Source organism: Nothoprocta perdicaria, unplaced genomic scaffold (genome assembly GCF_003342845.1).
Source record: "Nothoprocta perdicaria isolate Ctin4 unplaced genomic scaffold, notPer1 scaffold_0, whole genome shotgun sequence".
Lineage (NCBI taxonomy): Eukaryota > Metazoa > Chordata > Aves > Tinamiformes > Tinamidae > Nothoprocta > Nothoprocta perdicaria.
The window spans coordinates 17,724,712-17,749,785 of record NW_020454092.1 but is presented as its reverse complement, the minus strand read 5'-3'; the positions used below and the strand labels follow the sequence as shown (position 1 = coordinate 17,749,785).

General features: G+C 46.6%; 1 protein-coding gene across 1 annotated transcript in view; it reads left to right on the top strand.

The window, feature by feature from the left end:
- Nucleotides 1–25,074, top strand: part of LRP8 (LDL receptor related protein 8) — a 125,479-nt gene that overhangs the window by 77,385 nt on the left and 23,020 nt on the right. The window contains exons 3-4 of the mRNA XM_026054043.1: nucleotides 3,222–3,344; nucleotides 21,645–21,773. Of these exons, the coding sequence (XP_025909828.1) occupies nucleotides 3,222–3,344; nucleotides 21,645–21,773 (252 nt within the window). The remainder of the gene's footprint in view (nucleotides 1–3,221; nucleotides 3,345–21,644; nucleotides 21,774–25,074) is intronic.

The following is a 25,074-nucleotide window of genomic DNA, read 5'->3' as shown; positions in this document are numbered from 1 at the left end:
AATCTTGGTTCCTTTGGTGCAGCTCCCTGGAGCAGGAGAAGACGAAAGGCTCCACGAGGTGGCCTTGCCACGAGGCCACTGTGATCCATGTTTGCAATCCATGTTTGCAGTCCGTGTTTGCAATCTATGTTTGCAATCCATGCTTGCGTCCCTTGAAAGGCCCAGGCCAGCAGAGCTGCCCAGGGCCACAGAGTGAGAGATTGTTCCCATCTCAAGGGAGCAATCAGCTCTGGCTGTTCCTCGGAGAGCCCGGTGAACCCACACCACGAGCCCGCCTGCTCCCCCCWGCCCTGAAGGGATGCGTGTGTTTATTTTACATTTTAATGCACCGCTGACAGTTTATGGCGTGAACCGCCATGAATTTTTAATGCAGGTTTGATAGAAGAAAGGCGCGTAACGTAGGAGATTAATAGAAAAGGGTTGTCTGACTTGAGAAGGGGAAAGGAAGAAAAAGAAACAGAGAGCAGATATTTTAATTAACTGCTCCCTGCCTGTGCTGTGAGCCTGGAGAGGCAGTAGTTGAGTAGCAGGAGGTGAATGTGCTCGGAAGCAAAGCGATGCCGGCGGAGGTGAGACATGAGACGTGAGCCGCCGCGTTGCGCTTCTCTCGCTTGCAGTGACCTGGGCTGCTCTTYGCCACACAGAGCAGGGCTTCTTTTGATGAAGGCAGTCTGAGGAGTTCTGGCCCTCATTTGTTGGGGAATGATAATAACAGTACCTGTAATATGTAAATAATAGCAAAAAGCAGAAACAGTAGAAAATAAGAAATACCACAAGGAAATCTCAGTCGTGGAAAGGTTTGGCTCCCCTCGCTGCCATCCTGCTGCTTTAGAKCATTGACACTTCAGGTGCAGACTAAGCACCAAATGCACCTTATCTGGCCGGTGTCTTTGGTGCGGAGTGAGACCTTGGGTTGGGCCTGGGCTGCTGCTGGGTGCCCCTGCGTGTAGCCAAGAGGAAGGCTGGGCCAGAGGGGCCCGTTACCAGCTCCCTGCTGATGCCCAGTGCCATTTTCTGCTCCCTTTTTGTGAATCTTGTCAATCTATAAATTGTGCAATATCAGGGGAGCAAAACCATCAGCAGCACCATCTGCTGTGCGCGGCAGCCTGGGCAGCCTCCTCCTTCCCGGCACGACCCGCGCGCTGCCCCTGGCCCCACATTGCAGCAATTGCAGCTCTGCACTGATGGGAAAAGGGGAGCTTCCATTCGAGATGACCAAAGAATCCTGTTGCTGTCTGCGTCTCTTGGGAAGCGCTCAAAGGAGAGGAGTTTTCTTATGCAAAACAAGATGTTAGGATATCGGGAGAGCTAGTGTAAAAAGCAAGCTATATGTGTCTTGTGTTATATTAGGCTCTGCTGGTCAAGTAAAGACATGCATTTTCTTTTGCAGGCTTTCCAGCCCTGCCCTWGTAACAGGCATGGACAATTTATCTCGCCAGCTCTCCAGAGAGCAACGGAGCACCCCAGTATTGCTCATGCAGGCGCACAGCATCCGTGTCCCACCCTAGCTCTGTCCTTAAATGTGCATTAAATGCATCAGGTTAAGGGTGCTGCATCTTGGCTGGAGCGATGCARCCTGCCAGGGCTGCTTCGCCTGCCTTTGGGAGCCTGCTGCTGCTCAGCCCTGGCTTGCGGCCCCATCTGCASCGTTCTGGGCCGTGTCCTGCAGATCTCCACTGGCCACGGCTGGACTCCAGCCTGTAGGTCCTGCAGCACTGCCGGCTTCAGGTACTGCAGCTGCCGGGCTGCTCTCCGTCTGCAGAAATCACTCATGAGAGCTGGCTCCTCAAGTGAGGGCTTTCCCACCTGAAGCAGGTCTGCTCTGTCCTATAAACGGTTTTGAAAGATCAGACGGGCTTCATAATATCATGTCTCCTCTAACGCTCTTGGTCTGTGTGTTTTCTTTCTGTGTTAGTTTGTACCATGTGGTTCTGTAAGACTGAAGGGCAATCATCCATTTCATTCAGTATCCGGCTCACTTAACAAAGAAAGGGGAGTAAATGTATGTTCGCTCTATGAAGTATGTCCTGAGAGACTGTACATGGGCTTAGTGATGTTTTGCAGCCTTTTCTTGCTTGTTAAGGGATGCCTGTTAAGGGAAGCTGCATGTTTCGTGCATTAGAAAATGAATACTTGATTTCTGACATGTAAATCTCTTTAGAACTTCACACAATCATGCCCTTGTTTTCTGCACGTGACCTACATTTCACACAGCTCCCTCTCTGACAGCCAGGAGCTCCTGGAAGAAAAGGAATATCAAAGCAGGGAGGCTGATTTGTTATGCTCAAGCTTTGAAAACRTTTGTGGGAAGGAGTGTTGAGGTGCCCAGTCTCCATCCTTGGAAGCTTTTAAGACCAGGCTGGATGAAGCTCTGACTAACCTTGTCTGACCTCCTTGCTGACCTGCAGGAGGCTGGGCCAGATTCCTGAATAGCTTCCTGAGGTCTTTTCCAAGTTGAGTTTTCCTGTGATCCTATTAGGTGGTGAGCAGCTTTACAGGGAAGAAAAGGTCATCTCCATCCTGTGAATTCCTCTGAACAACTGGTTAGTTGCAGCCTTGTGGAGCTGGGGTCTCTCTGTTGCAGGAAAAGCGGTGGCTCTGTTACAGGGTGCTGGTTGTGCCCTACCAGCAAGCAGGAACAGGCCAACTAGTCGCTTGAGTTCATTGGTCTTGTGTCTTCTTTTCAAGCTATAGATCTAATGCCAGCAAAGTAAAGAGCTTGGAGTGGTTGAAATTTAATTAAGTGATTTTTAGTGTTTGGAAGAGTGCTCTGTGACTATCGACTGGGGGGTGGATTTACTAGAGAAGCCATGAATACATCACATAGATAAAAACATTATTACTTAGATTATAGTACTGCAAGGCAGTTTATCTTATGTGTCTGTAAATCATGCAGCATGCTCTCAGCTCCATATACATAGCAACTTGTAAAAGCCCTGGATATTTATTTTGATGTAGAACTTCCTGTTTTTTTCAACTGCCAGAGTAAGACATAAAAGAGTGGATTTGTTTCAGACAACAGGAGGGGAGGGAGAAGGGTTTGTAGGGAAGAAGCCACCATCTTCAAACCTGTTGGGGTCTGTCATGGTGTCAGATGTGTCATGATGTTGAATTCTCTTGATAAGAGCGACTGGAATCGGCCTTTTGCTAGTGGGGTTGGGTGCTACGAAGGCCTTCTGCCCTGCTTGTATTCACATCCCTTATTTTTTTCCTTCATGCAGCAAAGAAAACTTGTGCTGAGTCCGATTTCACTTGTGACAACGGCCACTGCATCCCCGCCAGGTGGAAATGCGATGGGGAGGAAGAGTGTCCGGACGGGTCGGATGAGTCGGAAGCAGCGTGCAGTGAGTACCCAGTGCGCGCCTCAGGCRGGGCCTTAGCCATGCTGAGGCTCTTGGGAACCACAGGTGTTTCCCACACGGGCAGAATGATCCTTTTGCTTCTGGAGTACTAGAAATTAAAGACAGAAAAGGTTTACAACATTTAAATCAGTGGTTTCCAAACTCCCCAAGGTATCCATTTTCCAGATTATGATCTAGCCTGTAACAGAATTAAAGCACCTCTAGCTCTGTTACAGATGAGTACTGCTCTGGTTGGAGGGGTTATGCTCAGCAGCAGTGCACAAAGGTTCATGTATGGATGGTGTGTGGATCAGAAGCTGTCACAGAGTCCCTTTCCCACAAGGTGCAACACAACTTGCAGGAATAAATGTTCCTTGGGCTGCAGGGTGGCTCATTTAAGATCTGAATTAGGCACCATGAGACATGTGCAGCTGGGATTGGGCTTTTGGAATCCTGTGTTTGCAGCATTTTGCACCGTAGCATTTTGAAAATCCTTATTGCTACTCATGGCACTTCTGTCACTCTGGTGGCACTTTGCAATGTTAGCAGTGCTCGGTGACTTTATGTATTTATTTATTTATTTATTTATTTGCCTTGTGGAACAAATGAAGAAAAAGGAAAAGGTGCAAGATCAGCAAAGTAAAATAGCTAAAGCAGAGAGTAAACATAACAGATGTTCACTGCAGGTGACACTTTTTTAAAACACATTGATTCAGGAAATAAAAGGACAGGCTCCATGTTTATTCCATGCGTTTTATCTTATTTTCTCTTTCACTCTTTGAAGAGGTGAACCATCCATTGCTCTGGATGGTTCAGGTGTGTCTGATGTGGAGTTCAAAGGAACATCCCAGGAATATTTTAATTAAAACASTAGCTAACATGCTGACTTCTGTATGTGTGCTTCCTTCAGTGTGCAGGTTTGTTCTGGGAAAGATCAAGAACTAATCCAAGCTGTTCCTTTGAATTTCTCATTATTACGTGTTTAAGAAAGACACTCTATGGGTCAGCAGCAGCACTGGAGGAAATATTCTATCAGATCTCACCAGAATGTGGCACATTAGGAATTTTTCTTTTTCAGCCTAGTAGCCCTTTCTACTTCACTCCCTAATTAAGGAAGACAAATGCACTTCTCTCTTGCAGGAAATGAAATGAATGAAATGAATGGAGTAGTTTCTGCAGCCATATACAGGCTAGAGAAAAAAATATGTCAGTAAATGCATTAGCCTATTTACATACTGTACGTGATGATGTTTCACCCTCCATCCTCTTCCATCAAAAGGCATCTCATTAATGCTGCTCCCCAGCTCGGGTTGTCGCTGGGGGAGATGAATAACRGAGCGGCTCCGTTCGCCGCGGTCCCTCCGCCTGGGGCTCTGGCCAGAGGCCACAGGACGGCCTGTGCTTTGAGCACACAGCTCCGAGGCCTCGGACAGTTTCCCTTGATCACCTGCTTTTCATTTTCTAGCCATTTCACCTTCCATTTCCCCCCCATTTGGGTTCTCTCTCAAGGGAAGTCAGCCTTTTTGCTGAARTAGCAAGAACCTGGATCCCAAAGGTCACAGGTTACTCGATGCAAGTTTAGGCCTGACTTGTGGCTTACTCACAAGAGAAGCCAATTTTTCTCTACAGACCTTTTACAAACTTGTCTTCAAACCTTAAAACCATCTGAAGGCAGAATTTTGGAACCATTACTTGCATTACAGAATTATTCAGATCTGAGGTTAAGCTTAATCAGATGAAGATCAAGTAGTYTTAATCTCAGGACTGCTGATAGCTGTTAGGCTTTTGGTTTGCGTGAGAAGGGCTTTCCTTCCTGACGTCTTATGTGCTGGTGCAAGTGTGTGTCGCCTCCAAGGCTGATCAGATCTGCTTGCAATCAAAGGGAAACACCCGGGCACCGCCGGAGCMCTGTGCTGCTCGGGGGTGAGTTCACATATGTTTGCAGATCCTTCTGCCACCACTGCTCAAGACAGAAGTGCAGTTATAAACCTGGCGGGCTATTAATTTGTCCTTTAGCTTGCAAGGTTTAGTCTTTTGTGTGCATAAATGCTGTTCAAGAAGATCTAGAGAGAGACAAAAGATGTACTTGGACAGCACGAAGAGTTTGTTCCTGCACAGTCCCTCCTTGCAGTCCTGTTTTCCTACTCCCTGCTGAAAGCAAGGCTSATTGGATTGGGCTCGAGTCCGGCCTGCTTGAGGCCCCCGCGGGGCTCTCATTTCCCTGCTAAGCAATGCAGCCCTTGGAGGAGTCTGCCCCGCGGCAGCTCCCTGGGGAAGGGGCTGGCTGGGAAATGGTGGTTTCTCACCCTTGGCATGATCCAACTGCTTTATAAAATTCCTTACATGCCGATAGGCCACGTAATTACCAGCACCTTTGCCAGGTTCCAGGGTTATTCCTTGAGTCATGCAATGCTGGGACMCTGTCCGTAGCCCACGTGAGCCGGGGAGGTTAAAGCACTGACAGTGCTGACTGCATTTGAGGAGCAATTCCAGCCTCCAACGTGATCAAAGCCATTCAGCCCCTCTCAGCATCTAGCCAACTGCTAGGTGGGCTTTATTCCCTGAACGCTTTGGGTAATACTTTTTAAATGTATTTTGTGTTTTCTCGTTGGTCTTTGAGGATATTACGTCCCTCTTTCTAACRCTCAGTTCAAGGTAACAGTTTGTGTTTCTTATTTTCATGGAAAACTCTCCATAACTAAAATAACCTTGCTATGGGCTTTCTCTCTTCCCCRGACTGCTGAAACTGCTCAGTTTTGTACCTAACAGTGTCCCCTCTAAGGATGTTACCAAGCCCAGGTCTCAGGACAATGCCACCTGTCTCATCTTGAATAGAGGAGAGGGCATCTCAGCTCRCCCAACTTCTGCTGACTTCCTGTGACCTCCAGGCCTTTTCTGCTGTTTGTGCATTTTCTTTTTTGTAAGAAAACTTTATTTCCCTTAAGCTATTGATTATCAGCTCCTGGGATGCCAGCTCCAAGGATATGTTTTATGAATCCCACTGCATCCACGGATGTTGGGGTCTGTGGGGCTTCTCCCTGTAGTGGCTTTTTGATGCTAGTTGAAGGCTGATTCATTTCTAGCGCAGGCTGATTTTTAGAGATGGTTTTTCAGGCTTTTGATTTGGAATGGATTATTACAGACAAAAAAACTACTTAGATCTCTTCATCTTTTCTTGAAGCTTGATCCTTAAACCTAAGCATACCCTCTCATCCATAGGTTTGTCCGGGTGAATTATTCATGTAACATGCCAGCATCACCAGTAAATCTCTGTGTCTTGCCATCTGTCAGGTTTTCCATGCCATTATCTGGCTGCTGATTTTATTTTGTCTCATTTAAGTGACATTAGTGTTTCCGGGAGGCGAGTGTCCCCGTCTGCTGAGAGGGCGCCGCGTGGGCCGGCTCCGGGCTCTCCACACCCGCTATTAGGCCCACTCTGACCTGGGCGGGGGGCTTGTTTTGCCTTTTGCCTCTGTATGGAGCAGAGACCTCCCCACATCAGGAGCAGCCCCGCAGCCCTAGCCCGGGAATTGGTGGAGCCAAGCAAGGGGCTGAAGGGGAGGAATTCCCAGCGTGGGGAGCTGCAGGGATTGAGGCTGGCAGAGGGAGAAGGGGAAGGAAAGCGATACCGGCAGAGGGGAAGGTTGTTCTGAGGACCGTAACGTAGCCACAGCAGCACATGGGCCTGGTGACCTGGGTGGGCTCTGCCCCGGAGACCCGGCTGCGCTGGAGCCCCAGGCGTGCCCTGTTATGCAGGTCCTTGGCTTCTGCACATGAAAAGATTCCTCACGATTTTCCAATCTGCTTCCCAAAGATGAGAGGGGGATGAGAAGTCATTTTTCTCATCAAAATCACCGAGACCTCTATCAAAATGAAGGCTACCRACCTAGCGCTGCTTCAGCACTGAATTATTCTGCCTTGTCTACAAGGGCATTGTTTAAAATTTCCTTTTGAAGTATTTTGATTATTTAATCAGTGACTTAAAAAAAATCTCTAGAGAAAAATAAAAACAAATACTAACAAAGAGTAACAGCACTGATGGGAACACAAATTAAAGGGGATAGAGCAAGTGAAAATCTAAGCTGGCAAACTCTTGCCTTAGGACATTGTATATGTAATGAGATGGAGGCAGGCAGCATAAACTCACTGCTTCGTGTTCCCTATCAGATTTGTGACACTCTCCTAGTTAAGAGCAGAAATTATTATACAGAAAAGCATAGTTGGATGTTATGAGGAAGAAAAAGGGAAGCGGAGACCTGAATTCATGCTGCATGTAATAGGGGAATGATTTAATAGGGCAGGTTTAATAAGCAGCAGTCCTGGAAATAGATTTTTAAATGGAAATGGAATATAAAATAAAACCCAGAATGTTGGCTTGAAATACAGTACCGATTCACTCAGTACTTTCATTTCTAAGCACATGTCACTAGTCATTCAGGGAGGTGTATCCAGTCTTGACAGTTTTATTTTTAATGGGGATTAGCTGTGTCCCAGGCACTTTGAGTGCTGCTAGTGTGTGCATCGATTGCTTAGAATGRCTGTTGCTTCTGCCCTGCCTTTCAGTTAAGCTGCACAAAAGCAAAAAAATGTGGAATTTGTTGGTATTGCTCATCCCCAAATGCACAGAGTTTGTTGGTATTGCTCATGCCCAACACCTCTCCCGGGCTCCCCGTTCACCCCAAAGGGTGCACAAGCCAGGTCACTGAACTTCAGTAGCCAGGAATGAGAAATGGAAGGAAAGCCAGGCGGAGTCAGGTATCTGGTTTTAGAACCTCAGCAGTAACAGATTTTTTTTTTTTATAGGAGTGTTTTGTTTGTGTGTCCTGATACAGAGACAGGGACTATCAGTGCCCTGCAATGCATAAAGACCTTCCTGCTTCATCAGTGCTGCARGATGAATGTGCTGCTGTGCCCAAGGCATCCTGTACGATGGTGGTCACATCAGATGAGCAGGGGCTGGGTTTCACAGGCAGCTTTACAAGATTTACAAGATTTACAGCACTAACAAGCTGATGCTGAGTTGAAAAGCTCCAGTCTATACTTCCCAAGCGATGTTTTCTCCCTSACTCTGGGGTTTCATTCAGTATGTGCAGGTATTACTCCTCAATGCTTTTGTATATGCATCCTAAATATTTCCTTTTATTTTCATCACATTGCTCCTGGCAATAGCTTGTAAKAGATCTTTTTTAAGTCCTTTTCACCCTAAGCTCATATAACTCTTCAAATGCTTGTAAGTGTACCTTTAGCCCTGATTTAATCATCTTATCTCCACAAGGATATAATTTCTTCACAAGTATCTCTTGTTCCTTAATCACTGCAATTTCCCTGACTGCCTCCAAGTGTGGATGTGCTGAGTAACCCAGAACTGACCTCCACATCTCCAGGGACARGAAACCACAGGGCACGAACATGAGAAGTCTCTGAGAAGGTCAGGAACAAAACCTAGTTCTTCTTGCATTCTGTTCTTTTTCTCAAAGCCTAAAAYTATCTCTTTACATCAAAGGGAATTTGGGGAAGTCGCAGCCCAGCTGCTTCTGCCCAGCAGTGGGATAACGTCAGCCATGAGCACCTGCCTGGGGGCTGGTGCCTAGGTAGCCAGTTGCATCGTTTTTGACAGCTACACCACTTTTTACTTACTACAGATAGAAGTTAATTCAGGCTATGKAGTGGTTATGCTCCAATTCTACCAGCATTAAAAATTTCATGTAATACCTGCTTAACGAGAGAGGGGAAAAAAAAAAAGGTTGTTTAAGGGGTGGTAGTTGATGTTTATACCCCATAAGTTGTWTTTTTAGAGACTTTAGTCCAATAAGGAGGCCAACGGGAAGCGCCTCTTTCATCTCATCTGAYGTGTTTGCTGTTCTCTCCTTAAGCAATGATACCTGCAAAGAAAGTGCAAGTTTTCACRTCACGCTGGGGGCTGGGGCATTTGCAGTGTTGCCTGTGCCCCAGCTCTGACACTCCAGGCTTCTGTTAGCTGACTGCTACGAGGATTTAAGTATTGCATTAAGTATGGCATTTAAATATTGCTCTTACTGGTCTAATGCGTTCATGCAGTTCATAAACAGCACTGGTCATAAAAGGCTTTGATGCTCCCTCTTTATGGCTGTAATTAATCTTGCATATATTTCAGTAGGAGGGAAGAGCAGGAAAATGAAAGTTGAGCATATGAAGCTCTTGTATGTGTAATTATTTAACAGCCTATAAATATGGAGCCAGTAAAAACTGAAGACATTTTCAGAAATATTCAGGCAGATTTTCAGTTAGGGCTTTCATTTTCTTTTCTCCATTCTCTTCCTGCTTGCTTTCTGAAAATCAGATTTAGCTTTTTTTTAATCTTTATTTCATATCTATTTCTCAAATGGAAAAAAGGTGCCTGCTTGGTATGGCTGAAACAAATGGGGAAAATGAAACAAATGAAACCGTGGCTGAAAGAAAGATGGAATTTTGGAGTCAGAGATGCAAATCACAGGTGAGAATTGAAGTGTTTTGGTCAGTGAATGGAGCAGTGTTGGGCTTTGAGAGCACAGAAGATGAACCTTGCCTGGTTTTTCCTTTCTTAAGCGGATAAATCAGTGTGAGGAAAATATTTGAAGAGGTGAAAATGAAGTGGTATTGTTTAACATTTTTCATATTTTTAAATAGTGTCCGTTTTGGTATCATGGTGGATTTATTGGTTGCTTTTGATAGGCCCTTTTGCCCTTGTACAGACTGTGACTYCTAGTTCCGCCATCTTTTACTCCATGGTTATTTTTCCCTCTCCTTCCCGGCTGTATCCAGAGCAGTAGGTTTCACCTCTCCTTTCTCTGCCTGCTATTTTAACATGATAGGACATATTAATGATCCCCTGTGTTAACACCCAGGGCACTTAGCTCATGAACTTTGTTGAGCCACACATGCAAATATTCTCCTGCCAGACTCGTGCCAGATGCTGCTCTTGTACAGGGGGCATGGCTGGCACGTTTGCAAGTCAGCCCTTTCATTCCTAGCCATTCGTGCACACTTATGTATGTTAAATTATATAGGCATGCACACATATGCAAAAAAATGATGCTTCATAAATCCTTAAGTCTTGTCTACTGATTTTCTTTTTTTTTTTTTTTTAACCTCAAGTTCCTCATATCCTTTTGCGCAGGACTTGGTTGTTGAGTAGTCATCTTTTCTGTGAAAAAGCAGCATCTTCTTTTGGCATCTCCTKCACCTCCCTGCAGCAGTTGTCTCCACATGGCTGTCACCAGCACCRGTGCAGGATGCCTCCTGCTTTCTTTCCAGCTGCTGTGGGCACTAGAGAGGCACATGATGTGGAGTGCGACACTCTGCTCAATTTTTCCCTTACGCTGAGCTTTTTTAGGCGTCCTGGATGCTGCTTTATTTACTCAGTCCTTTAATAGAACACTGAGGAATATATTCCAATGGCAAGTACAAGGTGAAGTACAAATAGCACAGTATGCATTAGGAAAGTGTTTCATTTAAATAAATTTTTAAAAAGAGACTTCATGTAGCAGAAAAAGTGTGTTTTACAGTGATTCCTGGCAGTCTCCTGGAGACCTATCTAACTCGTCTGGGCAGGTTTGGTTGTGTTTGCTCACTCAGGGGCTGTGGGGGCTTTAGTTTCCCTGCTGATCAGACACACGTTTGCAGCCATGATCCCGGTTACAGCAGCCACCTGCCCTCTCTGTCCCGGTCATTCTGTCCCCTACAGGGCTTTCTCCTCCTGGTTTTCACTCCGCTTGCAGAGAGGGAAAGAAAAGGAGCCTGGATAGAGATACACGGGACTCCTCGCTGTGGCTCTGGCCATGTTTTTACTGATGCTTTTGGGAGCCGGCCCCCAACTCTGCTGCGTCCGTGAGCGCAGCCGTGGCCACGGTCACACCGAGCAGCGGCCTCTCCCCCTGCAGATGTGGGCAGGGAAGGCTAAAGGCCCTCGGTGAAAGGTTCTCAGCTTTGGATTTATTGCAGTACCCCAAGCTTCCATGCAGTACATGTAAAAATGCAGGGGGAAGCAAGGAGCCTTGTAGTAATAGATTTGATTAAATCAATTTATAAGGAAAAATTAAAGCAGGCTTTGGTGGCGGTAGTTTAAATCCCACAAGCAGCCAGGTGGAGTGTTTTGTTTTTCACAAAGAAGCAACACTTCTAAGTGTTCACAGGGCTTTTCATTATTTTAATCAATACCTTTTCCTGGCTTGCTCCGTGTGTTCATTTAGCAGAAGCAGCAGTGCTGTGGAAGGCACAATAGTAGAGTTGCTGTATTTTCTGTGTAGTTAAAGACCCATAATTACGTAACTGCTTATCTGGTGAGAAATTCCATGAAGCAGCCCCYGATCCTTTATGTTCAAGCCAGACAAGCAAACTAAGCTGTGTTAGAGGGATTAAAGAAATGTTGTCAACCTTAAAATAAAAATTTTAAGTCTGCTTAGCTTTTCTACTAGCCCCTCCTGTATTGTGCTTCTATCCCCAAAATGATGAGTGCTTCGTAAACCCAATTAAACCAGGTCTTGTTTCAGCACCGAGAGGCATTGCTGAAGCTGACAGGCTTGTGTTAGAGCTGACACAAATGAAGCAGGAAGACTAATGAAAGAGAGGAGCAGCAGGAGGAGTAGAATAAAGTTTAGAGTAATAGATCAAGGGGCCCCTCAGCTAAAGCCGAGCATGGCTTGATTATCACATTTGTCTGCAAAGGTATGTAATTCTATTGAGAATATTAGAGATCTGGCCATTATTTGGCCAAAAGTAGCCATTGAGGTGGGCTTGAGGGAAAAAAAAGCGCAGGAGCAAAGCGTGCGGAGGGCGCCCTGCACAGAGGGACAGCGCAAAGGGGCGAGGTGGCAGGAACGCGGCCTCCACGGGGCGGACCAGGAGGCCCAGAAGGAGCCCGCGAGAGGCAGGACCCAAGGGGCCTGTGCTTGGTCTTTGGAGCTGCTGCCTTGGGGGGTGGCAGCGAGGTGGCTTCCAAGTGTCACCGTCCGCAAAAGGGAGTGCTCAGAACTGCTCACACTGGTGCYGCCGCATGGTGCTGGGTGGCTGGAGTCGGTCTGGAGATAGTATTTCTCCTTGATTCATGTTGGGTAATAACAGGAGTATAAATTATGGGTAGATTTTACTGTGTGGTTAGGGGCTCTTAACTTTGGTACCCTTCTTGGCCTAATTTCTTCCTAGAATATTGATTAACGGAATTATATGGGGAGGTTTTACCTTTCCRTTGCAATTTTACAATTCCTTATTTAAATTTTCTTCACATCTCTGTAGGGAGGAATTTTCTTAAATTACTTTTTTAAAGGAAGCAGTGGAAAAGAGTTAAGCTTAGACTTTTGGAAGTGCACAGCAGATATATTTAAAGGCTCTGGACCAATACTTTGGAAAAAGATTGCTGATTTTTAAGGGCACCTTTTTGGTTTCCTAAGCATAGGCGGGTTCTTCTAGTCCCAAACTAAGAGCCTCTGGGCAGTGGTTTCTTCTGCAGACTTTAGGTCCATAGTGCTAGTGGGAGAGGAGCATCTGGCCCTGTCATCTTCTCCATATGTGCCCTCAGATTTTGCATCTCCTTAGTGTGTTTTAAACTGTTCCTTGTTGCTTTCCATGAGCCAGTAATGCTGGTTGTGTAGTTTTAAAGAGGAATGATTGAGCAGAATTATGCATCAGCATTATGGGGAGAAAGCAGCATTTTGTTTGTTCTTGCCATCCTTTCTTAACATTTCCAGAATGAGCAGGTTTGAAGAGCACGCTTCATTTTCTCTGAAATGCAGAAGTACCATTTTAAAGGACATTTGCAATGAAAATCAGAAAAAGTATCAGAGCTACACTGTATTGGGTGATTTCAGATTGCTGGTGGCCTTAGTTTTGGGCTCAGTTCTCAGTGCTAATGTGCAAGATTTTCTGTTTTATCTGGCAGTAGCCACTGTACTTTGGCTGTGCATGCATGCCAGCTTTATGCATGTATATAAATATATATGTATATATCTTACTCTGCATTACAATTTCCTCCACAGAGTAGTGAGCAAGGAGTTTTTTCTGCTGTGACTTTGCTTCCTTTATGAGATAGGAGCTCGTGATATTTTCATAATATGGTATAAAATACATATCATTATTTTCGAAGGTTGTCTTCAGGAGGCAGACTGCGATGTGACTCCATTTAGCAACACGACTCCAAAGTGTTTTTCTCTGCACATATTTAAGGAGCTCCAAGGACTTAGTTATGGTGATTCCTAAACAGCAGGTACCCAGCCACTGCACAAGCTGCAAAGGGAGGTAACTGCTTAGTAAAAACCAACTTAAAATAATCTGGAGGAAAAAAAAAAAAACCTGCACCTCGTCCTTTTAATATGTATTAAATGATTAAATGGAGGAAAGATCTCTAAAATTGTTTAAAAGATTTCAAAGTGAGAAATCTGGGATTCATATTCTTAGGCAAGGGTGTGTTTGGTGATCAGACAACACCAGGAGCTTCATGTTTCTTTGAACAGTCCTTGGTTTTCCACAGGCTGGTAACAATTCTGCATATTCCTCTTGTTCAGTTGGATTTTTGTCATTTAGCTTCTGTGTTTCTGGCCTGGAAGAAGTGTTTTTTATTCCACGGGAGYGTAAGGCAGCTTCCGCTGGAAGCTGTTGTGTAACACATGTCACAGCAGGAGTGAATATATCCCTGTCTGCTCATCAAATATTATGAGAACTGGAGCTGCTGCATCTGCCTTTTAGGACATATTTGTGTTCCCACTGTGCCAAAAGTAAAATTTCTGGCTAAACGAGAGGCTTGCGGGCCGAGACCAAAACCTGCCTGGCAGGTGGAGGGGAAAATACCCTCCCCTCTGGTGAGAGCGGGCGGCAGCCTGGCCGGGGTCCCCGGGGTGGGTGGCAGGGATGCAGCCCCAGGAGGGCTGCGCGTGCCCCTCGCCCCGCGGCCTGGCGCCGCCTCCCGCAGGACACTGAGCGGGGACGAGCAGCTCCACGGAGTCTCTTGACGGGGCCTGTTGTCTTTTAGGGACCAAGAAGGTAAGGACCTTACCAAGAAGGTAAGGACTAAATGTTGTCCCAACCAAGAAATTCTACCTTTCGTCCTGTGTGTAGATTCTTTGTTGTCTAATATGGGTTGGGCTCTGGTGGCAGCCTCTTATGGCAGAGTGTTCTACCCAGGCAGGTGTTTTCTGTGAACTTACAGGAGCTTCTCTTTGTGAGCTCTTCTAGTTATTTGTCTTTGATTCGGCCAGTTCACTYGACAGCTGCAAGGACAGAGAGATACCTGTTTATCATATAAATCTTGTTTCTGTAAGAAAGCAGCATTAAAAAAAAACTGTATTGAAAGCTTAAGTGATTAGAGCCTAGTTACAAGGRGGGAGTTAGAAAATAAAGACATTGRATAAGTGAGAAGTTTGCATGATTTATGACCAGGTATGTTAGGATTGTAAGGAGTTCTATAAGTGTACAAAAAACAAATGTATTTCTGACAGTGCTATGGTGTGATATTAAGTGAAGAGAGCGAACCATTAAGCATGCAGTAATGGAAAATGCAGAAATGTTGCGACTTGTTCTAATTTCTGCTCAGAAAGAGGAGGAGGAAAGTACATTCACACATTTGGCAACTTCCCTACTACCAAGCAGCAGCTATTGGAGTTGCATGGTTTAAATCAGCAGTGCTGGCAAACTCGCATTGAAAGGTGTTAAAAGACACAGCCAGCAAGTTTGCTGATTTGTGTGGTTTTTGTTTGATTTTTTWAAGCAGATTTTGGAGCAGATTCATGAGAGTTTCTGAGAATTAATAGAAAGCTGATGTTTTCATGGTAATTTAAGATGATAAACAGCACCATAAAGCTACCCTGTAGCAGGTCTGTGGTCCATTACTTGGGCTCTGCAAGGCCACAAGGATCTGCAGCTCTGCTCCGGGGACAGTGTGTACTCGTTGAGCTGGGTTTAGCTCTGGAGGAGACTGTGGAAGGGCTGATAGTGGAGCACGTCCATGAAGAGTAAATGAAAAAGTGTAGGTCAGCATGTTGTAAGTTAAGAACAGTTGTGTCATTTGCTGTTGTTCTTGTTCGAATCGCTGCCTTGCTAGTAAGATAATACATGCATTAATATGCTCTTAGGTGTTTATTCTGGCATGTGATTAYGGATGTGTTAATAAGCTATCCAGTGTTTAGTGTGGTGTGTGATTTGCCCTAGCCACAAAGGTTACCCGAAGAGCAGGTGCCAGAGATGGGGAGAAGACCCTCCTGCTGTGCCAGGGCCCTCCTGAGCCAGGCCTGGAGGCTGGGACTGCATGGATCTTTTCCTTGGAGTTAGCACCAAACGAGGTCTGAAAGCACCTTGTGGCTAAAGATCAGCTTGTTTTAGAATAAAAATCAGTATCATTAACAAGAATAAAAGTAACTGTTCTATCGGTTGGAATGTGAGTCTGGTCATACTCTCAGTGCTTCGTTTCCTAAGCATGCTCYGGAAAGCAGGAGACATTCCCACCGAGTTGATTATTCTTCATTCATGGTTGTTACTGAAGACACCAGACTCCTGTACATGTTTAATATCATGATCAGCCCCTAGTGATAAGAGGAGGCTGCTCTGGAGCAAGGYGGGCGCTTCCCGGGGCTGCTCGAGGAAGGTGCCGGGTGCAGGATCAGACCTGTCGAGTGAAGACAGTTTCCGTTGCCTGAACAAACTCCAGCTCACTTTCTTTTGATCAAAAGTGCTTGGTGAAAGGTACGGTGTGGAATCTTTAAAGCAGCTCATTACAGTTTATATTTAGAAGTGGGAAGAATATATTATTAATTATAAGGAAGCTCTGAAGCAGGGAAGCTGTTTAATGTCCTTGATGAATCAAAGCGCCATTGTACTGGTGGAAGGCTATGCAATTAACGGTATATTCATTAGGAGTTCATCAGATATCAAACTGTCCTTATCTTGAGGATAGCACTAGAATATCTGACAATTTGCCAGTTACTGCTGAYGATAAGAGCAAGAGACAGGGACTGCCACAGGAGACTGTGGTAGCACAGTTCATGTACCCRTTACCTGCCAGGTTTTATAGATGTGAATTCACATCTCACTCTCTAGAGTGACTAAGTTCCCTCCTGCTGCCTCGGTGCCCRTCAGTGGATTTTGCTGGAAACCAGGGGACCTGGAATTGTCTTAGCTGAGGGTGACATGAGGAATGCCTCTCTCGAAAGGGAATGTTTGATAGATTTGCTATTAGAAATGTGCATAAAGAAACCTGCCTGAGAGCTGACCTTTGCTCATATGTCTATTTAATTTGCTAACTAATGAAGTTAACTGTCAGTTTATTAAATTATTAAACTTTTAAAGATCAGCAGGGTGCCTTGCTGCTTTACGTACATCTATAACTGGTTCTTCTGCAGCTATTCCCATTTCTTATGTGGAAGTCTTTTTTTTTTTTCCCACCTTATTTACTATTGATATCCTCTCCCCTTTCTTCTGCACCTATCCACGCTCAGTTTGGAGACATGAGCAGTTGATCTCCTGATCAGAGAYGCTGGATATCAGATGGACTCCACTAAAACGCTGTGGCTTCACAAGAGTTAATTAAAACAACAACTGGGCCAGTTGTGCAGCACAGATCAAGAATGGCAGGGCCATCAAAACAAAAATTAAAAATTAAACCTCACAGAGATGAGAGCTGGCTTTTTTTTTTTTTTTTTCCTCTCTCTCTTTTTCTTTCCCCAGCCCCATATAGAAATCCCGGACTCTACACACTGCTCTCAGGTTCAGCTTGTGTAACGTATGGAGTTATTGGTGCTACCCCTGAGACTCCCGGCCCGTGCTGAGGTTGCTTTAGTGCCTGCTCGAAACGCTGCTTTCCTGTAAAAGCCTTTCCTGTGCTGTACCTTGCTCTTAATCTGTACAGTGTGTCCGTATTTGAGTAATTAGGATTAATTGGGGGATTTTGAATTCCTGACTACTTCAGTGTGATCTCAGAGGTGATGAATAGGAATGGGATAATCTATAAGAGAGCAAGGTGGTGCTCTCCACTCCTAAGCCTGGCTTATCCTGCAGTCCTTGGGAGGAGAGGGAGCTGGGGGCATTGGGTACTTGAGCCCCAGGTCCTGTGCACAGCCTTGCTGAGCTCCACGYGAGGATGCAGCAGGCACGGGCTGTGCCGCACGGTGCAGCCGCTGCCTCCGTGAATCCCATTCCCTTGGGAACCTCTGAACATGAGTCACTATCGAACACATCTTGCTGCAGGACCGAGGTGTTTTACAGATGTTTGAACTGCTAATCCCCTTAATGATCTTATGATTTCTTGGCCTTTATAGTTGTATTTTCTTAGTAGCTTTCCCAAATTGTCTTTTGGGTCATTTATAGTAATTTATGTTCCGAGTTTAAAGGTGATGGCCATAACTTAATTGTCTTTTTCTGCTGGAAGAATAGATTTGCACTCCTGCTTTGCCTGCTCCCAGAGTTCATGGTCCACTAGCACGTGCGTCTGTGCTGCAGAACCCCAGGRCAGAGCAGTCCAAGTTCCCAGCCCCGGGAATCAGCGTCATGCGTGGCCCAGGTCGGACCTCCCAGAGCCAGAAGCGGGGGCAGTTGTGTGTGGATCTGGTCTCATTCCAAGCTAGGACAGCTCAGGTTTGGCAGTGGGCTGTGGGATCGGGGCTGATCCTGCCTGGGGACCATGGGGGAGATGTGCTGGGAGGGGCAAGGTGGTTCCCTCCTGCTCTTCAGCACTGGCAGGTGTAGTCTGGGATATATATACATAAGCTTTCTACAATGTATACACGAGCTCGTGACTGAAATTTGTTTTTGAGGTGTAAATTTGGAACTGGGAGCGCCAAGTCCCAGGCTTCGCTGGGCACTCTGTGCCCTTCGGGGCCCTGCTCGCTCCGGGGTGCGGGCACAGCACGTGGCAGCGCACTGGGCAGGGGCTGCCAGCCGTGGTGAAGGAAACCTAAGGACAGTGTTTGAGGAGGAGAGGGCCTTGCTGGAACCAAACCACCCTTTAAAAACAAACAAAAAAACCCCACGTTCCTAAGCTGGGTGCTTTGAGAGATAGGGAAGCCGCTCAGAGCTGCAAGATGCTGCCCTTCCACAAAGGCTCCTCTTTGCGCCRGCTGGCCTGTGGTTTCCCACCAGCAGAAGCTGCTCACTTGCAGTTTGTGTATGCTCATGGAGTACCTGTTTGGTGAGAACCTGACAAATGGTCTTCTGAAAGTAAATCAATTCTGTTTTCTTGGGCTTTCTTGAATATACATGATGTCCGGAGCCTGAAAAGCACAGCAGTGGCACAAGAGGAAGCAAACAGTGGGGCGCCAGTTAGGCTCTATGGCTCTCTGAAAGACTTTGTAGCCTCCTCTAAAGAAAAAGAAGAATGTGCCATTGGCGGTAGTGAGTCAATGGAACCTTCTTGTCGTCTTTGCTCTTGTCTCCTTATAAATAAACYGTTGTTGTCCATCCTTGGCATTTGCAGTTCATTGTGATAAATTGGTCTTGATGTGTCTGACATTTCAGCCGAGTTGTTTAATGGTGGCTTTTTCCTGAAAAGACAGACCTTGCTGTAGCTTGCGCTGGACCAGAATACACCCAGCCCAGGAGCYCTCGCTGTCACGTGTGGCCCTAACCCTTTCCTGGCTGGGAGGGCCGAGGGAGGCGCAGGCGCTTTGGTCACGGGGGCCCCAACAGCCTCGGTGTGGGCAGCAGCACGAGGAGGCACCAGGCCGGGCGGCGCTTGCTGAAGGCCGGTGTCGTGAGGTGGGCGACCATGGGGAGTCCATTTGTGCTGCCCCCATCTCTTGGGGGGAAAAGATGAAACGATGCAGAAGGATTTCTGCTCAGCCTTGCTCTGAGCTTTGTGCCAGCTCCCGCTGCTGCCCGAGCTCACGGCCTCCACGCGGTGCTCGCTGGGGTGCAGAGAGCTCTGGGATGTGGAGAGCCAGGGACCCGTGGCCAGAGCTTCCGGCGCTGCCTCCCTGCGACTCCCAGCTTTGATTTACTCTTTCCAAGTGTCTGTAATTGCTCCATGAGCAGGATGATTAACACGGAGCTCGCTTGCCATAATAGGAACCTGCTGCCCGTGCCTTGCCAAGCCTTTCATCTTCCCGAGGCTCCGCGGACTGGCCCGCAAGCCAAGCAGTAGTAGTGCCCGTGCCGGAGCCGTGAGCTGTAAATTACCCTTTAGGCAGTGCTCAGGCTGGGTTATGGCAGCATTATATAATCATATGGCACCTTCTGCAAARTTAAGTGCGTGGAAAGTGGTCCCATGTGTCTTGGCCAACTTTGTTCTCCAGGGAGAGCTACCAGGAGCAGGAGAAAGCAGGTCCCACGTGGCACCCCAAGGGAACTGCTTTCCATCTCCACAGCCCCAACAAGAACCAGGACGCTTCAGGCGGGGGTGGACCTGCAACCTGATTAAGAAGCATCTCCTTGGTTTTTATTTTTAGTTTCCCATTTCTCCCAGTGTGCAGGTCAAGGACAAACCTCACCCTTGAATGCACCGCACAAACATGGACTGGAGGCAAACCTGTAAAGTGCCAAAGTGAGGGCAATCGGTAGGAGTAAGAAATCCTAGTGAGGGAAGTTACTTATCTTTCATTTCCGAGCGTTAAGTTTGGCTGTGGTGCAAGCTGCAGTCCCCCAGCAAAGGGGAGCAAACAGCAACGCCTGCGTGGATGCAGCAGCCCCGGGGGGAACCAGAGGCGGGGAAGGCACCTCCCCATGCTCTATTTGTGGGGCAAAACCGCCCGCCTCTGATTTCAGCAGCCCAAGGGCGTAGGGTCCTGCTGTGTGGGCTGCTCTCCCCACCTGTGGGCCTTCTGGTGGCGGGTGATGCCGTTTTGCTCCTCCACAGGTCATGCAGCGTTCATGAATATTGCTTAGGCGGGCAGCGAGCAAATTCCAGTGAAGGTGCYGCCTTGCCCCGGGGTTAGAAACCTCAGTACATGTGTTATTAACTGTCCGTCTGTGGTGGGAGCTGATTTTTCTTGATGACTTGGCTGCCTGCAGCGTCTGGAAACCTGCAGGACAGAGCAGTCCCAGGTGGGGAGAGGCCAGAGAAATGCTGGGATTAGAGGATGCGTCTTTCTAAGCSGCTGAGTGATGCTTGGGGTTGTAGGAGGCCCTTGGGGAGCGGGTGGAACGGGGCAGGTGCCGTTTGCATCCTCCCTCGCTCGGCACCCATGGAAGTGGCTGACAGTGCCTAAAACTTCCTGTGCAACGTGGAAGGTATTTTTAATCCAGAACTTAAATTCCTGCCTCTTCAGTAGCCAAGCATGTAACGTGACCATCATTAGCGCCAAGGGAAAAAAAAATATTTGCAAACAATGTTCATTTTTTGCAGAAAGAGTAATTGGTGTTTTTAATAAGCACATCTACCCAATTGGGTAGTGATTCTGGAATCATAGGGAATGTATTGTTTAAACTGTGCAACGTTATGCACTGGAAATAATGTATTGTTTAAACTGTGGAGCATTATGCATTCAAGCAGCCTTGTCACAATAAATATAGATATGTTGCTCTTCAGACTAGTATGAATAGTAAGTAACTTCATTGCAGGAAAAAGAAAGGAGTTTTAGCATTGCAAAATAGTTTTATGAAGAGATTACGCTTCACAGCTTGCTTTGTTCCAGATAAATTTGGCATTTTTTTTCATAGTTTCATTCTGGCATGTACTAGTTTTTTTGCTTAAGTCACGCCTAATCTAGGTAGGTAGTTGGGCTTCTGTAGCACACGTGAGTTCATGCTTTTGCTTTCCACTTATTTTGCCAGGCTTACTGAGCAGAATCCAGCTAGGGCATGAAGTTCGGCAGTTCCCCTAAAGACCAAACGCACAAAACAAACCCTGATACTATCACGGGGCAGCTTGTGTCTCTGATGGCTTTGGAGCTCCTGTTTGCAGGGCGGTTTGTGCAGCGCTGCCTGCGGCTGCACAAGGCGCTCGTGCTGTAACAGCCACGGGTCAGCGTAGGGTGGCAGGGAGGCCGCCGAGGAGAAGGTGGGAAGGGGCAGGGAGGCCTCGGAGCCCCAGGGAGCAGCAGGGCTGGTGCAGGTTCCTGCTGTGAGGGAGGGCGGCCGGGAGCAGCGCTGCATCCAGCCGCGCTCTGCTCTGCGCCCCCGCGTCCCTGGAGGTTTCAAAGTTCAGTTTCGGGGGTTTTGTTGAAAGAAACCCTGACCTTTTTTCAGTTTTTAAAAGTGCTTGTGCGTGAGATGGTTTGAGCGGTAACACCACGGAACTGGGGTCCATCTGGGGTCCTGTTACAATGGCAGCAGCTTGAGCCATGCAAAATTAAAATAACTTTAAACATGCCAACTCTGTTAGCAGTGTCTGTAATTATGTTAATCATTTTTTTCTTTATTTTATCCTTCTAGCCAAGCAAGTGTGTCCAGCTGAAAAAATTAGCTGTGGAGACTCGAGCAACAAATGTATCCCGTCGTCCTGGAGATGTGATGGACAGAAGGACTGTGAGAGCGGTGCTGATGAGGCTGGTTGCACCCCTGGTGAGTTAGAGTGATGCTTTAATACATATGCAGCGTCTCCACTGGGGACTGTGAAAGTCCTAAAGTGACTTTTACAAATTGCATGTAAAGGGCTGGCTTTTCCTGCCAACAGAATTCATTCCCTCCACATTTGCAATGCTAAGTAGTGGATTTTAGCAAAGGAGAGGTAAAAAGACTTCTCTGGTTGTCTGTACTGTTCTGTGTTCAGAGGGCTGAGTGGGCTTTTACTACCATAGCAGACTACACTAGTCAGTTTGAAACACGAGCATCTGGATTAGCACCCAGGTGACTTCATGAGAGCTTTGGTGACTGCTCAGGAGGTGTTCAGACCCTCTGTGTGACAGGCCAGCAGTTTACTGTCGCCTCCCTGCTCCCGCAGAGGGCAGTCCTGTAAGCCAAGGCCAACTTCTGCAGGAACCTTTATAAATAGCTCAGCTTGACTGGCCAGCGAGGCAATGATATGCCGTTTATTGCAACAGTCTTAAATTTGGTCCCTGCGTGGTCATTGCCTTTTATTAAGTCTTTTTGTGCTGAATAAGAGAGCTCTCTAGTAGTGTTTTTCCTCAGAAAAGTCCAATTCTATACAATCAGGTCATTTCTCAGATGGTCTCTGTGGATAAAACTAAAATATATTTAGTTCTTTGTGCTTCTTATTGTCAAGTAGTTTCTGTTCAGTGAGTGCTCAAGTCATTTTTGTGGCTCCCTTTGGGATCCCAACTGATTTTCCAACTTTATACAGACTAGCAGAACTTGGGGAGTATTAGTTTTAACAGCACTGAGCAGAAGTAAAATCACCTTTCTTATACCGTTCTCATATATCTTTAGGTTTGTCTTTATTAAATTCTTCTTGTGCACGTGGTTCTAGGCTCTTAGGCTGCCTCTTGTTCTGTGTGACTGTGACTGCCGTTGAAAGCAGCAGTTTTTACTTCTAGGTTGTCAGTGAGTGATATCGTTGAGTAATAACATGGAAACATACCGATTTTTTTCATTTAATAACTGAAATTTGAATTCCTACCTGTTTCTTGATCGACTTTGCCTGCTCTACTGCAGTTGTGTGATGAAAATGGTTTCATGGAAAAATCTTGTGGTTCTGAGTAAAACACCATGCATAAAATTATTTCAGTGCAGTCAGCAAAGACCTTACTGTGTGAGCAGCCTGTTGTAGTATTTAGCAACTTATAAATTGTTTTTCCTGCCTCCAGTAGAAATTTTCCTTGTTGCGTCTCATGCTCGTTGACTCTCTCACTTTGCGCCTCTTAGAAAATTTGGCTGTAACATATTTAACTACAGGTTAGTCTCCTTTTCCAGAGCATCTCCTTCCCATGCTTGAGAAGACAAGTGCCAGGTGYGGGTCCGAGGCTGCCGCGGCCGTGCTGAGCACCGTGCGTGCTGTGCAGAGGGCCCGCTCCAATGCAGGGGTGCAGGCTGCCTCGCGGTACCTCCCTCTGCACGTGGGCAGGCTCAGTTGTTAAGAGGTTGCATCTTGGTAATGTTCTTAAGCCCCTGGCTTAAGTCTCTTACACTCATCAAGTTGTTTTGGCAACTCTCTTAGTATTCTCTATCTAGTGTATGTATTTTTTCTGTTGAATAGAAGTCGCCTTTGGATTAGAGGCATCTTTAGAAGAATTGTAATTGCTAGCGAAAAAAATAGTTATTTTTGCAGTATGAGTTAGTGAAGTTGAAACAAATTTTGCATAGGTGCATGCTGCTTAGGTCAGCAGTTGTTGTCTCACAGAGTCTGTTACTCATAACAAGAATTTGAAACTGCTGTCTTTGGATGTTTATTTTTCCCCAAAGCTCTGAGGTAGCCCCAGAAATGAAGTATGTTCCAGATATAGCATAATTTCAGTGTAGCGATGCCATGGGCATGGAACAGCGCAGTGTTTCCCTTCCGTATGTYCCAATGTCTCCTGCGTTGCTTTTCTTGCTCTGCTTGAGAGCACGGGCAGGTTCTTAAAAGTGGAAATTCAGTCAAAGGGCAAATCATCATCATCTGCTGCTGGCTGGGAGGTGAATTGGCAGCTTTCACCAGTCCCTGGCAATCGGGTGCTGTTGGCAGCGAGGCGGCCCCCTCGCTGGGTGCGAATGGGCGCTGGTCGGGGGGCAGAGGCAGGACCCCCCTCCAGCAGCAGCTCAACCTCCGCTGCAGTTCGGGGGGTTTTGCTGTCTAAGTGGCTGCAAACGTCAGAGGCTTCTGCTCTTCAAAGCCTGTCAACTCAGCGCCTCTCAACAGCGTTAAATTCCCCTGGAGAGGGAACAGGGCAGACGCTCCTGAGTGGCTCTAATGGGAGTTTTCTCAGTCAGGTTCATTGTTAAATGAGGCGTTTTCCTCGAGGCTGTGGACAAACGTTTAAACTCTGCGAGCTCCTGGAGGATTCGGAGCTATCCTCTTTTTATCCAAATCTGATAAGCACCACTGAGCCGCTCCACTGACACCCTGTGACCGTTCCTCATTCTTCACTGTTTRGAATCCTTCTTCATCCCTTTGCTCTTATCACAACAGCTGATTCGGACAAAGAAATGTCTGTTCCTAGGGTCAGACCTTTTTTTTCCCCTCCATCTTCACCTCTGCACTTGCTTTCTGGTTCTCATTTTACTGTAGCTCCATCCCCGACCACCATCTGCAGCCCCTTGGAGCAGRGCACTCGCTCATAGCCGAGGCTGCACCTCTCACCTGCACAGCAAACGTGTGTGCAGGTAACACATGTGCCTGGGTAGGCACTTGGAAGGGATTTCCCTTGTGCTCGGGGTCATTTCCGTGTTGAGAGCCTGCAGAGGTAGTGCGCAAGTCAAAGGTGACTTGAAGGTACTGGAAGTGAAGGCATCCAAGAGAAAAACGTGAAGCCTTTTCTAAGTCGATGTTAATAAAACTATTACTTTGAGCTAATGTGATACTCTAAATGCATTTTAATGCCAGCTTTTGCTATTTCTTGATAGGAATAATTGCCTCAGTATTATAATCCTTCAAAAGAATTTACGCTAAATACAGAGTTTATAAACATTGTTTCAGCCCACGTTTCTGCACTGGTAACAGCAGCACTAGTGGGCATGGGTGGTTGTGCTGAGACTCTGCAAGCAACCCTGCCTGTCAAAATGTTCACAGCCCAAGTTAAGTGAGGATGCTGCAGTGGCAAGGGGCATGGTAGGGCTATGATATCAATATCTCTCAAAAAACAGGCAGGAACAGGGCAAGTGTGTTAGGTCTATCCCCCTGTGCATGCTTTTGAGCTCCAACAACTTGCTCTTKCTTTTCATTTACTGCATTTGAGGTTTAATAACTCTTGATGGATTTTTTTTCCCT